This window comes from Erpetoichthys calabaricus, chromosome 11 (genome assembly GCF_900747795.2).
Source record: "Erpetoichthys calabaricus chromosome 11, fErpCal1.3, whole genome shotgun sequence".
Classification (NCBI taxonomy): Eukaryota; Metazoa; Chordata; class Cladistia; order Polypteriformes; family Polypteridae; genus Erpetoichthys; species Erpetoichthys calabaricus.
This window is the reverse complement of record NC_041404.2, coordinates 140,799,452-140,814,484: the sequence shown is the minus strand read 5'-3', so window position 1 is coordinate 140,814,484 and position 15,033 is coordinate 140,799,452. Positions and strand designations below refer to the sequence as shown.

Here is a 15,033-nt window from a genome sequence, read left to right as displayed (position 1 = left end):
CGTGTGCTGCTCACTTTTTGCACACACACACACACTGATATTCTGGGCTCCTCTCTCACCATCTACATTTGGTTCCTGCCTTGAACCCAATGCTGCTGGCATAGGCGCCGACTGCTGGGGTCTTCTATTGGACTGACGATGTTGGGTTGCTCTTTTATTTTTCCATCAGGAGTGACTATTGGTGTGTCGTGTCCAGCGCCGGCCTGCTGCTCCTCCGTATTTCTTCCCTGAGTGCAGTGATCCAGGAACCTTCCTCATTCATCATCTTCTTCCATTTTTATTTTATACTGTTGCTTTTTTTTTTTGTTTTTAAGGAGGAGGGCAGAGTGGCACAGTGGTTAGCGCTGCCTCAGGAGTCTTGGACTTCTTTCTTTTCTGCGTGGAGTCTGCATGTTCTCCCCTTGATACTCCAGTGTTCTTCTCACATCCCCAAATGTTCATTTAAAGAATACTTTGACTGGGTCCAGTGTGTGTGTGTGTGTGTGTGTGTGTGCGTGTGTGTGTGTGTGTGTGTGTGTGAGCTTCTGTACCCTACCCCATTAGACCACCCCACCTCACAAGGTAACATTTCTCTCCCATGAGCCCCAATTCAATGAAGTGGATTTGATGTTTTTTCCTGGTGATGTGGAGCTCTGCCACCTCCATGTAGCTTGTCAGGGGGTCAGATGGTGTTGGTGGTCCACGGTAATGGAGGTCTGCTCTCTAGGCCTTTGCAATGAAAGAACTCTTGGGCTCCACCTGCTGGTAGGTCTAATACACGGACGCTGCAGTGCTGCAGGTTTGACTCTGCAGGTGCTGCTCGTGGCGTCCTGTGTGTTCGCTGTACCATAGACCCTTCTTTTATGACCTTAGACAGTCAGGACCCTCAGCTTTACATCCCATCTGATGTATGGCCAGATAAGGAACAAATAAAGTTCTACCTGTGGTGCCAATTTTAACAGCGCAGTGTGTCCGTCACTGGACTGGAGCATTGGGATCTACAGACAGACCACAGGTACAGTGCCCCCTGCTGTCCCTCCCTCACTATCCCCCACATCCCCTCCCTTCACTTGTTTCCTGCTCGTCACCCTGTGCTCATCCCCTTTCCCCATCCCAGTTCTCAAAAACTGCCCCCATGCTTCTGTGGACTCCCAATTTTCCCCTTTCTCTACTCATTCGCTATCACCACATCCTCATTCACTGCCTTCTCATACATACGCCCACCACCTTCTTTCTAAACTTCTCCCTTTACTCATCCCCCTCACTGTTGTTTTTCTCTGTCTCCATACCTGCATGTACCCCCATTTTCCCTACTTGTTCTCCACCACTTTCTCCGCGTCCACACACACAGACACACACTTCAGGTCTTGACTGCCCCCTCATTGTGCTCATCCCCTCTTCATTCCCTGTGCTCATCCACTGTCCCCATCCCTCAGTGCACTTCTTTTTTTCCCTCCTCCCTTCACTCATTCATTTTCCCCACTGCCTCTCTACACACATACGCCCCTCCCTGTACTCCTCCCTTTCCCTATTCTCTTCCACTGCCCCATCCCTCTTTGCACTCTCATTTTCCATTCCATTTCACATTCTCATTCACTGCCTTCCTACACACATATCCACATCCCCTCCCTTTCTTCCGTTATTGCCCCCTCCCTGTACTCCTCCCCTTTCCTGTCCCAGTTCTCCCATTTTCCCTCACTGCACTCATTCACTGTTTTGATTCTCCTCACACACTCACTCACTTCCCTGACTCCTCATTGCCATTCATTACTCCTCCCTTTACTCCTCCCCTTCCCTGTCCCCATTCTCCCTTCTTCCCTCGCTGTACTCATGCTCTCCTCTGATTCTTCTCACACACTCACTCTTACTTGCATGACCCCCCCACTGCCTTTCATTACTCCTCCCTGTACTCTTCTCCTCTCCCTTTTTCCCTCCACTCTCCTCCGATTCTCCTCACATGCTCACTCACTTGTTCTGTCATTCATTACTCCTCCTTTTACTCCTCCCCTTCCCTGTCCCCATTCTCCCTTTTTCCCTCGCTGTACCCATGCACTCCTCCGATTCTCCTCACATGCTCACTCACTTGTACTGCCATTCATTACTCCTCCCTGTACTCCTCCCCTTCTCCCTCTATCTGTACTCCTCCCCTTCCTTGTCCCTATTCTCCCTTTTTCCCCTCGCTGTACTCATTCACTCCTTCAATTCTCCTCACACGCTCACTCACTTCCCTGACTCCTCATTGCCATTCATTACTCCTCCCTGTACTCCTCCCCTTCTCCCTCTATCTGTACACTTCCCCTCTCCCTTTTTCCCTTGCTGTACTCATTCATTCCTCCGATTCTCCTCACACACTCACTCACTTGTACTGCCATTCATTACTCCTCCCTGTACTCCTCCTCTTCTCCCTCTATCTGTACTCCTCCCCTTCCTTGTCCCTATTCTCCCTTTTTCCCCTCGCTGTACTCATTCACTCCTTCAATTCTCCTCACACGCTCACTCACTTCCCTGACTCCTCATTGCCATTCATCACTCTTCCCTTTACTCCTCCCCTTCTCCCTGTATCTGTACTCTTCCTCTCTCCCTTTTTCCCTCCACTCTCCTCCGATTCTCCTCACACGCTCACTCACTTGTACTGTCATTCATTACTCCTCCTTTTACTCCTCCCCTTCCCTGTCCTCATTCTCCCTTTTTCCCTCCGCTGTACTCATTCACTCCTCCGATTCTCCTCACACACTCACTCACTTGTACTGCCAGTACTCCTCCCTTTACTCCTTCCCTTATCCCTCTATCTGTACTCCTCCCCTTCCCTGTCCCCATTCTCCTTTTTTCCCTCGCTGTACTCATTCACTCCTCCAATTCTCCTCACATGCTCACTCACTTCCCTGACCCCCCACTGCCATTCATCACTCCTCCCTGTACTCCTCCCCTCTCCCTTTTTCCCTCCGCTGTACTCATTCACTTCTCCGATTCTCCTCACACGCTCACTCACTTGTACTGCCATTCATTACTCCTCCCTGTACTCCTCCCCTTCTCCCTCTCCTTGTACTCCTCCCCGCGCAGTCCCACCGGAGGCCGATCAAGTCATTTCAGACACACAGCTTCTTGTTTTTTTTTTAACATCCATTTTACTGGGTTTCCAGTCGGTATAAAGAAGGCCACTAACTCGGCGCAGTGTTTATAAAATAATCGACGGGCACGAAGAGCGGCAGGGCGCTCCATCACCGCGCCATTCGCGAACGTCACTCCTCCTCACGTTGCAGTCGAACAGGGTGATCCGAGGAGCCCCTTCATGGTCCTTTGTGTCCTTTCACCCTGCTCCTCCACACCAAGCCCGGTGCACTGCGGATTCCTGGTGCTCTCTATGTCACCCATCTTTACACTCCTAACGACATGGGTGTCGCATCCAAAGTGGGTGGCTTGGCAGGTCGGCAAAACACAAGTGGAGCCACTCGGGCCCCTCGTTTGTACAGTTCCAGGCAAACAAAATGTCCCAGCATCCAGGGTCCCCCCTTAATCTGGCCGGGCTCTTCCAAATCTCCTTTTGCCATTCCCAACATTAAAGGCAGGTGACATTTTAGCGTCACCCCTCACCAGTTCTGGTGGCTGCCAGTGAAGCTGTCACAGCCCCCACCATCTCCGGCCTGGTCCAGGGACTCCTGGTGGTCTGTCAGAAGTGTCTCTCATGAGCCATCGGGAACGGGGAGACTGAGGCGGTGGGGCAGTGACTTCCCGGGTGTCCAGTTCCCTAGCAGCCGCTGTTACGGCGCTCGAAGGCTCGTCCGCCCAGACTGTACTCCATTTCGGTGAAGCGGAGATGTCCCACGGAGATGAGCGAAGGACCCTTCTCCTTGAAGCCAGCTTTGTGGTAGAAGGGCACCAGGAACTCCTCACAGATCAGCAGGGCACGTCGCAGCCACGGCAAGCAGCGCAGGTATTGCAGGTATCGCCACAGCAGGATGGAACCTTTGCCTTGCTGTCGGCAGTGACGGTGCACAGAGAGGACGTGGATGTGGACGGTGGGCGTACCTGCGACGTGAGTGGTCAGGGCGTCCTGCAAGGCAAACAAAATAGCGGGGGTTAGAAGGAGAAAAAGGGGCGACAGTCCAGAGCCGGCCAATCCATTAGTCGAAATAGGAGGGCGACATCAGCTGAGGGGAGTCATTGATTATACTGGAGTGGCGCGCGCTCCCGATACCGAAGGGGAGACCACCAACCCACCCCGGTCCTAAAAGTAGTTATAATAGTGAATGCGCGCTCTGGACATCGTGGGTGGACACCGTTCATGTAAGTCAATAGGCGCACGCTCCGGACATAAAAGAGCCCCTCTGTCCTTGCTAGGGATACAGAGGGGGGCCCACATGAACGGTCTTCAAAATCTTCTAACACTGAATAGACACCGAGGGGTGCCGTTTTGGTAACTCAAATGGGCACCGAGATGACTTCCCTGCAAACACCAATCCTGAGCTCGCCCACCTTGACTTCTGTAAATGGCGCTTCTCGGATGATGGCCGCCTATATATGAGGCCTAATGGATTGACATGGCTTTGCGTGTAAGGGTCTGTTGGGGGCGCTCTCTCAGTCTTCAGCCATTTCAGTAATATCGTCTTCTTTATTACGCCTTATACAATTTCTTGCATTAGGAATTTGTTAGTTTTCTCAAACCCCTTGGGGTCAGAGCGCAAGGTCAGCCATTGCACAGCGCCCCTTGAACAATTACAGTTTAAGGGTCTGGCTCAAGGGAGAGCCCACCCAGTAGAGTAGGATCCCCTTTGGCAGTAACGGGGACTTGGACCGGCTCAGATCTTTAGCCTCAGAGCCGACACCACTTTCCCCAAAGGGAACACTGGGGAGTCGAACCTGGGACTCTCTCAGCCTACCATTGCCACTCTCCCCACGCAATCCCGATGTGGAGCAGCACAACCCGTCATTTTCACTAAGCGAACTCTGTCGCTGCTTTCACATAAAGTCAATAGAACCTTTCAAAAAGTGCAAAGTAGATCCTGGATCAGCTAACTGACCTGTGAGAGGCGCTCTTTGTCCCATCCAGAGCCGATGATGAATGCCACCAGCTGACCCTCCTCGAACCATCCCAGGGACAGCTCCGGACACAAGCTCAGAAAGTGCAGGACCTCATCGAGTGTCAGGGGACACAACCCAGACACGGACACGAATGCTGAGGAGAGAAAAAAAAAAAAGAGACCAACCTTTAGTATATAGCGCCTTGCCAGCTGCTTCATAAAACACAGGACTGCAGCAGAAAAGCAGCAAGATATGACAAAGCGGTGCGAAGGAGGTGCACTTTGTCTAAAAGGAACAACCTTAAATACAAAATAAATGACCTCGTCCAGTATTTTGGATTTGACAATGCAGGGTTGTCGAACTTGAAGCTTTTCATGTATTAAAATGATAATCGCAGGGGCGGATTAATGGCCATCATATGCTTCTGCCTTTATAAGAACCCCGACTGGCTGGACACTGTTTAAAATAAAGGAGGTGCCAATGCGGTTTTTCAGACCCATGTACTATAAGGGAACCATTTTTGGTTTACAAAAGAACCAGCCATATGAGGGTTCCAGAAAGACCCTTTATTAATTTAGATCCGTATCAGGCTCCATAAATATGAACGCTTATTCGTGCCCAAATGAAATGTAATCCAACGTGTGAACAACTTTGGAATGTGAGGCATATATGCACGTAGAGCACTTCAATTTGTCACGGTCTTGCCGGGTCATAATTAAAAATAACATCAAAAATGACCGATTGCTTTTCACTACGGCACGCAATTTTCGTGTCAGTTTAAAATGCAATAAAAAAAGCGCATGATATTTTAATTCAGGTCCGTAGATCGCGTGTCATACCTAACCGGCATGCAAACAATGCATTTCAATTCAACAGCGCGCTTTCAATGGGCCAAAACGAAATTGAATCAGATGACCAATCAGCGTCAAGAGGCGGGGCAAGAGGCGTTCCACTTCGAAACGTTTCTGGTTTCTGGCGGCAAGCAGAGGGTTCATCAGATTGGACTGTGGAATTGCCGGTGAAACGGAGAAAAGGATGTTTTCAGGTCTCGCTGAAAAAGTTTAATCATATATAGTTCTTTAACTTTTTATACTTGTTAAAATATATACGGAATGCCATTTGTGCCAGAATTACTTAAATGGCAATTATAAAATAAACTAGACAAAGAGCCCGTTTCGAAAACGTAAGATGAAACGGACACGAGTTTGTGTCAGCAGTGTATGAAGAACAAATGATAAGTAACGAAGAAGTTGTTTTGTAATGATTGGAGTCCGCTTTACTCATTACTGTACAGGCTTGTACTGTTAGTTGATGAATTTTCCAGGCCTATACTATAATATTGAATGATGAATGTTCCAGTACAATATGGAATAGTAATAAGTATAAGCACCACAAAACTGATATAGGTGTATTGAATGAATGCGTAATTAGGCCGAGAGCTGTAGTCGAAATCGCCTTTCAGGCCTCTAGAGCTTTAATCGAAGTCGCCTTTCTCTTCAGTGATGGGTCGTTCTTGAACGATTCGTGAATCTTTAATGTGACTCGGGAAGAACGAGTCGTCTCGTGGGAGTGATCCTCAAGAAACAGTAACAAAATTATAGTGACAGAAATTGACAGACCTTTTTTATTTATAAGAAAATGCGTTTTAGATATTTCTGATAATTTTATGATAATTTCTAAATATGATCCAACATACAACAAATGGAATTTTACGTTAGTATTTGACTGAGGTACTGAGCCGGTAAGTGGTCACGTGACAAAAGAACGAACGACTCGAAAGACTCGAGGAATGAACTAATCAATTCTCTTTCCGGCTCAGACTGCATACTAGGTTAAGCTTATAGGGCTGTCACGTGATGAACGAACGACTCGAACCCGAAGACTCGAGAGATGAACTAATCAATTCTTTTTCCGGCTCAGACTGCCTTGGTTAGCTAATTGGGCTGTCACGTGATGAACGAACGACTCAAACCCGAAAACTTGTCAGATAAGAGGCGAGGTGAGCGAATCATAGACTAAAGACCCAGGTAAACAATGAATTAATATTTTCTGTTTCTTATAGCATTATAGTTTTGTCTTGTTTGTAGTGTGATCAACATTTGTATAAGCAGTAGATGTGTTAGGGAGGTAACAGGTAACATTTTAATTATATTTTGCTAAAATGAACGAAATGAACGAAATGACTCGAAAAAGGATTCGTTCATTTTGCTGAACGAGACTCAAAGGTCCGAGTCGGTAAAATGATCCGAACTTCCATCCATCCATTATCCAACCCGCTGAATCCGAACACAGGGTCACGGGGGTCTGCTGGAGCCAATCCCAGCCAACACAGGGCGCAATGCAGGAACCAATCCCGGGCAGGGTGCCAACCCACCGCAGCGAATCAATACATTGAGGTAAAAATGCATCTAAGGTATCTAATTATTATGGAAAGTCATTTTATTTATTTCATTTTGGCATAATTGAGATTTATTGCTAATGTGAAGTGTTCTATAAATAAAATGCATTATTATTATTATTATTATTATTATTATTATTATAAATGTTAATGCATAAAAAAAACATGCTCAGTGTGGTTAAACTTGTTTGCTTCTTTCCTTACACCTGCTGCGACTCCCTGTGACCCCAACCTGCCCCCCCTCAGCACATGCAGGATTAAACGTACAGTTCAGTCTTGTCATTTGACTGAATGATTCCTGCCTGCTTAATGTCTCCATCGGCAGGAACACACGCCTGAACGATGTTATGGACTGCGCAGGCGCAGTATCTTTGCTAACTAAAGCAGTTGTTTTGCGGAAAACATTCTATCCTAAGCCTAAAAGTGCAACGGTGACGTTTTTATGTCACGTTTTTTGTCTCACTTTAAATCGGGCTTATTTTAAAACCTACATATACTGTATATGTTTGGTATCATTCTTTTCAGAATTTATTGAACTTTAATGTGATGTTATTTTCAGATTCTTATTCTTTTATAATTATAATCTAAAAAATATCAAGAAACTCACATCCCGCGAGACGAGACTTTGTACTAAGAGATTTAATCACGTCAGGGGCCGGAAATAAAAGGCAAAGAGTAGGACAGCTGCTGTACAGGCTTTTAAATGTCCGAAGCTCCGAGCGAAATGCAGATCACGTGGCACAGCAGCAGCAACAGCAATCCAGCAGCTGATCGAGCAAAATGAAGGTAAAAAAGAAATTATGTGTTTCCCATTGTATCACCGTTTAACAGGGGGTTTCGGAGGAGCAAACCGCGTCTCCTTGGGGTACGTTCAGCCCCCTCTTCACAATGCCAGCAACAGAGACGCAAAGTGGCTGGATAGTAAAGCGGAATAGGGTGGTCCAGATCTAATTATGTAATTTTCATTACGCTATAACTTGTGAATTCTCTATGTAATAAACTTAATAACACCTGCTCTGCACATAGAGATTTCACTTAAAATTCTTTTTGTTGCAGATAGATGGCAGCACCTGCCCTGCATTCCAAAATGGCGTGGAGACGGTTGTCGGTCGAACAGTTGCATAATTAGATCTGGACCATATATAGGCCTTTTTCAAGAATAAACCATCAAATCATCATCTCATTATAGCGCTTTATAAACACCTGCTCTAATCGTGTCCCACCCATAACAACCAGCCAGGGGCCTCATTTATAAAGCTTTCGTACCCACAAAAAGTAGCTCGAGATGTGTGTGCACAAATTCTCATGCAAACGTCGGGATTTATAAAAAGAAACATGCATCGATTTATGTCAACTCTGAGCCATCCCTATGCTACATTTCGGAAAAACTGCAGGGAAATGAGGACACCCCTGATAAAGTAGGGAAATGCAGCCAAACCAGCTAAATGACGACTCATACACATTATAATAATTATAATATACTAGTCATTAAGTGGTGGCGCAGTGGGTAGCGCTACTGCCTCGCAGTTAGGAGACCCAGGTTCGCTTCCCGGGTCCTCCCTGCGTGGAGTTTGCATGTTCTTCCCATGTCTGCGTGGGTTTCCTCCGGTGCTCTGGTTTCCTCCCACAGTCCAAAGACATGCAGGTTAGGTGGACTGGCGATTCCAAATTGGCCCTAGTGTGTGCTTGGTGTGTGGGTGTGTTTGTGTGTGTCCTGCGGTGGGTTGGCACCCTGCCCAGGATTGGTTCCTGCCTTGTGCCCTGTGTTGGCTGGGATTGGCTCCAGCAGACCCCCGTGACCCTGTGTTCGGATTCAGCGGGTTGGAAAATGGATGGATAGTCATTAAGCCCGTTACAATAACGGGCGCTAGCACAGTAGTCCATAAACATTAGTAGGAACAGTCTATATTAAATGGCAAGGGACCTTTTACCTCATTAAATTTTTCCCGTAAAATGCCTGTAATTTTCTCTGACAGTAATGCTGGCTTTGCTGTCCGTAATATGCGTTTAATTTTCTGTCACAACGGTGGGCAATCAGCAGATTCTCCCCACCATGCTTTGAAGCATCGCGCTGTGCCCCGTGCATGCGCACTTCACCAGAAGACACACACACACACGGACACTGGACGCACACAGGGGTTTTATTAAAGAGGATTAGGTTCATTCACATTATTACACTATTAATATATTTCAATAACGTCTCGGCGATATGAATTCGCCGGGCTGCATCAGGAGTGGGCAGGAGGAGGAGTATAGGGACCTAATCAATGACTTTGTTAAATGGTGCGACTCAAACCACCTACAACTGAACACCAGCAAAACCAAGGAGCTGGTGGTGGATTTTAGGAGGACCAGACCCCTCATGGACCCAGTGATCATCAGAGGTGACTGTGTGCAGATGGTGCAGACCTATAAATATCTGGGAGTGCAGCTGGATGATAAATTAGACTGGACTGCCAATACTGATGCTCTGTGTAAGAGAGGACAGAGCCGACTATACGTCCTTAGAAGGCTGGCGTCCTTCAACATCTGCAATAAGATGCTGTAGATGTTCTATCAGACAGTTGTGGCGAGCGCCCTCTTCTACGCGGTGGTGTGCTGGGGAGGCAGCATAAAGAAGAGGGACACCTCATGCCTGGACAAACTGGTGAGGAAGGCAGGCTCTATTGTTGGCATGGAGCTGGACAGTTTAACATCTGTGGCAGAGCGAAGGGAGCTCAGCAGGCTCCTATCAATTATGGAGAATCCACTGCATCCACTAAATAGTATCATCTCCAGACAGAGGAGCAGCTTCAGCGACAGACTGCTGTCACCGTCCTGCTCTACTGACACACTGAGGAGATCGTTCCTCCCCCAAACTATGCGACTCTTCAATTCCACCCGGGGGGGTAAACGTTAACATTTAACATTATACAAAGTTATTGTCTGTTTTTTCACCTGCATTATTATCATTCTTTAATTTAATATTATTTATCGTATCAGTATGCTGCTTCTGGAGAATGTGAATTTCCCATTGGGATTAATAAAGTATCTATCTATCTATCTAATGTCATGCTGTATGTTAAACCTCAAAAGTGGCGACTATGATGCACAGACTATATTTTAGTTCCCTTTTAAAGGGGGCCAATGTTGTGCATTTGCACTGAAGACCTTTTTTTTTTTTTGTTGTTGTTGTTTCGTTGGCTGCCCGTTGTCACTTCTCAGGGAACTGCAGGCCGACGGGTCAAGAATATGTCAGCCAAGATTGTGGTGGAAGCCATTAGCTAACTGAGAAGGTGCTACATCCAATTTTCGAAAACATGGTATGGGTGTCAGGCATTTTTTAACCAGCTCAGTCCTTAACAGGGTCCATATGGGGGGTTGGGGGGGGGGGGGGGGGTGCGCACTGGAGCCTATCCCAGACAGCATAGGGTGCAAGGCAGGAACAAACCTTGGACAGGATGCCAGTCCATCCTAGGGCGAACAGACACACACAACTCCAGACACAGACGGATTTCTGCCAACACAGAAAGTCGTGTCCGGTTCTCCTAACCTAATCGGAGTTCTTTACTGCACTCGTATTGCAATAAGGGCCTTTAGCGAGATAGAAACGGGTTTCGTTATCTGCAAGCAGTTGCATTTCATTAACGCTTAAGTCATATGTGATGCCAAGATGAGGCCACTGGCAAACATCACGTCTCAGATGCCTGTGTCAATTGGGGATTCATGTATTTTGAGGCAGACTGCAGCGTCGGCAGACGTGACGGTGCTGAACGTGATGACCATCTTGTTGGTAAGGTAACTGGCCGAGCCCTCAGTGTTTCCTATGGCCTGAACTTTTTTGTATCATCAATCGAGACACTTTACTCCTTTCCCAGACCCTCAGAGCGAAGAGGAGAGGCGCTATAATGCAGATATTCTTGAACACGGGAGGCGGGGTCTCATTAGCTCTATCAGCCAATGAACGTCCGCAGCATGGTGATTGCATATGTATGAGGTTGATTAGCATCTAGTCACGTTCAGGGACTCACATTTACGTGGTGTTTGTGATTTATAAAGGGTAAGCTGGTCGAAATGTGCAGGTTTTATAAATTTGTTTTATTTTATTTTTTTTGGCATGCACATATTTGCACGCAGTTGTATAAATGAGTCCCCAGAACTTTTAATAGATTTTTTATTTAGGACTCATTAGATGGGTTTATAATACTGGAAGTGTGGTGTAGTGGTTAAGGCTATGGACCTCAATCTGTGATGTTGGGGGTTCAAATCCCACTACCGACATTGTGTGACCCTGAGTAAGTCACTTGACCTGCCAGTACTCCAGTTGGAAAACCAGAAGAAATGTAATTAATTGTATCAGAAATGTTGTAAGTCGAGTTGGATAAAAGGCGTCAGCTAAATAAGTAAATGGGGTTTAAGTTGAATCATGAGGGTCGTTGTGCGGTAGTCATGCTTTATTATTATTATTCTTTGCATTTATATAGCGCTTTTCTCACTACTCAAAGCGCTCCCATACCGGGAGTAGAATCTGGGCCGCCTGGGTGAAAACCAGGAATCCTAACCGCTAGACCATATGGGAAAAACAGAACCCGTCCCTGGGTGGGCTCGAACCACCAGCCTTTCGGTTAACAGCCGAACGCGCTAACCGATTGCGCCACAGAGACTAGTTTGTCCCATAAGATGTTATTAGGTTTTGGTTTTGTTTTTTGTTTACATATGCCAGGTCACCCAGATGGCAGATCTGCTGGCCATGGCCTTTACATCATGTGATTTTTTTGAGCAGGGCCCCAGGGTGCGCACCCAAGTCACCCTGATGGTATATCGGGCCAAGAAGGGGGGGTGGTGGAGATGGTGTCTGAAATATTAGGAGGGGTCTGGACTGATAAAGTCCCCAAAATCGAACAAGTAACAGCATAACGGACAGCAAATGTGCGGGTGGGAAGGAGGGTGGCTTAGCGCAGCTAAATGACCCCCTGGATTCGAGGCTGTGAACGAGTAATAAAACAGTCTGAACTGTAAAAGCGAAAGATTGACAATTAATGAAAGGTGTTACATTAGGAACGCAATAAGAAATAAATCGGTCAGCAGACACAAAAAAAGAGAGGAGATGAAACGTTCAGCGTTTATCAGCCTCAGGATTTATAATAATAATAATTCTTTGCATTTATATAGCGGTTTCCTCCCACAGTCCAAAGACATGCAGGTTACGTACATTGGTGATTCTAAATTGGCCCTAGTGTGTGCTTGGTGTTTGGGTGTGTTTGTGTGTGTCCTGCGGTGGGTTGGCACCCTGCCCGGGATTGGTTCCTGCCTTGTGCCCTGTGTTAGCTGGGATTGGCTCCAGCAGACCCCCGTGATCGTGTGTTCGGATTCAGCGGGTTGGAAAATCCGAACACAGGGTCACGGGGGTCTGCTGGAGCCAATCCCAGCCAACACAGGGCACAAGGCAGGGAACCAATCCTGGGCAGGGTGCCAACCCACCGCAGGACACACACAAACACACCCACACACCAAGGTCAATTTAGAATCACCAATCCACCTTCCCTGCATGTCTTTGGACTGTGGGAGGAAACCCACGCAGACACGGGGAGAACATGCAAACTCCACGCAGGGAGGACCCGGGAATCGAACCCAGGTCCCCAGGTCTCCCAACTGCGAGGCAGCACCGCTACCCACTGCGCCACCGTGACGCCCGGCGCAATATGTGAAACTTCTAAAAGTTTGCACCCCCGTTTTGCTCCCTTCTGCACTCACCCGACATATCACCTCTCATCTTCATCACATAGCGTGGGGTGGCACAGTGTGAACGCTGCTGACCTCGCGGTAAGGACCCTGGCGTTCACATCCCGGGGGTTTCTTGCGGTTCTCCTCGTGTGGGTCTCTTGACGCTCCTTGTGCTCCAGCAATAATGGTTAAGTGGACTGGCGGCACTGAATTGGCCACTGATGTGTGTGTGCGCGAGTGTGGTGTGTTCTCCAGGTGGTGCGCTGGCGCAACCGTCCAGGTGTTGCTCCTGCCTTGCGCTTTGTGATTTCTCGGTTAGGCTCCAGCTGCCCCGCGTTCCAGAGCTGGAAAAAGCGGGTTCGGAAGATGAATGGCTGATAATAACAAAATAATAACATAATAACATAATACCCCCTCCCATCCGCTTAATACGATTTAGTTAGTTTGTGATTTAGCGTTTCTTGCGATGGACTTATTCAGAAAAAAAAAAAAACGATGGGTGCGACTGAGCCATCTGAAATATTAAAGAAGGTGCGCTGACATTTTTCTTTTATTTAAAAATAGATATCTACGACTGTCCTTTCATTGATTCATTTTCTAATCCATTTGAGGGTCGCGGGATGCGGGAGTGTTAAGCACAGGGCGCAGTTTACGGGATAAACTTAAGGATAAGTCAACATTAACGGTTAATTTGGGGTCTGTGAAAAGAGAGCCATCATCGATACCTAAACAAAAGTACTGACCAAAATAGTAAGGCAAACAAAAGTACTGACCAAAATAGTAAGGCCAAGGGTCAATCTGTAGACAGAAATAGCAAGGATTCGGACAGACAACTGCACACAAAGGGGGCAAAATGAAGGTTAAATAAAGTAAAATTAGTCTGAGACGAACGCGTAGCGGCGGTGAATTGGATGGATACACAGAAAAAAAAGGTGTCCCGATTTACCCGGGAGTTGGCTAATAATGGCCGTGGCCACCCGTCACAATATTTATATACACACACTATATTGCCAAAAGCATTGGGACACTGGGGTGCTGCTAATAAGTGAAGGTCACGTGGTAATTGGTCAACGGGGCTCGGTCAAGAAATCAAAGGTGGGCAGTCCGACTTACTGGAGTAATTAGTGACATGCGGGCCACTGCTGGTGTCGATTCCTGCTATATGCCCCCCCCCCCCCCCTCCGTGCTCTCCGGATGGACTTCAGACCAAAGAATTGGTCATAGCGGGCAAATTTGATGGATGGATTAGTGACCGAGACACGTGACCCCCCCCATTGGTCACCACTTCAGAGCGTCAAATGATCCGACACATCATCCACAAAAGGAGACAAGACCACCCGACCATGGCTGCTGTCCCCCTCCAGTCAACCACCCCAAACCGATACTTTGATTCTTTTCCGCTTCAGTTACCTTCTCTCTCGATCTCGAAAACGCTGATCGCGTCCTGCGGAGTCAGGTTGCGGAACTCGCTGGCAGGCAGTGTGTGTCTGCGCTGGCGGCTGGGGATCCCTCCACGGAGCAAAGGCTTGAGAAGGAAGGGTGAGATGTTACTCCGCTGCTGAGCCATGATGAGGTCGCGTGGCAGCTGCTATCTTTGTAGCGAGCCGGAGATATGAGCGGTGCTTTAAAGCATCGACTTTAAGGGGCTTAGCGCTAAGAGGGCTGCAGCTTTGAAAATTAGCCAATTCATTTAATCGCGTGTCACACGCGCGCTCTCTCTGGCGCGCACACACACACACGCACGTACACGCGCTCGCTGAGGGAATTAAACGATTCGCTTGGAGGTACTGCGGGGAGTTGGGGTCCTCATCCAGCCTTCAAGAAGATTACCAGCATCTGTAAATTCAAGGCGGTTTTCCCTTTTTTTAAATTCTTTCTAATCCTTTTCACACTCCATACTTTTCCCCCCAGTACTATATACGCTTACCCAATTC

At 47.5% G+C, this 15,033-nt stretch overlaps 1 protein-coding gene and 1 non-coding gene across 2 annotated transcripts; both read right to left on the bottom strand.

Annotated features, from left to right (window-relative positions):
• Positions 1-3,429: 3,429 nt before the first annotated feature.
• Positions 3,430-14,789, bottom strand: aanat2 (arylalkylamine N-acetyltransferase 2). Its single transcript, XM_028814610.2, has 3 exons — positions 14,510-14,789; positions 4,998-5,152; positions 3,430-4,030 (listed from the first exon to the last, which is right to left on the bottom strand). Exons 1-3 carry the CDS (start codon positions 14,664-14,666, stop codon positions 3,725-3,727), a joined length of 618 nt encoding a protein of 205 aa, XP_028670443.1. The 5' UTR covers positions 14,667-14,789; the 3' UTR covers positions 3,430-3,724.
• Positions 11,966-12,039, bottom strand: trnan-guu (transfer RNA asparagine (anticodon GUU)). The gene has a single exon. It is a non-coding gene; the product is annotated as a tRNA-Asn (tRNA).
• Positions 14,790-15,033: the final 244 nt, after the last annotated feature.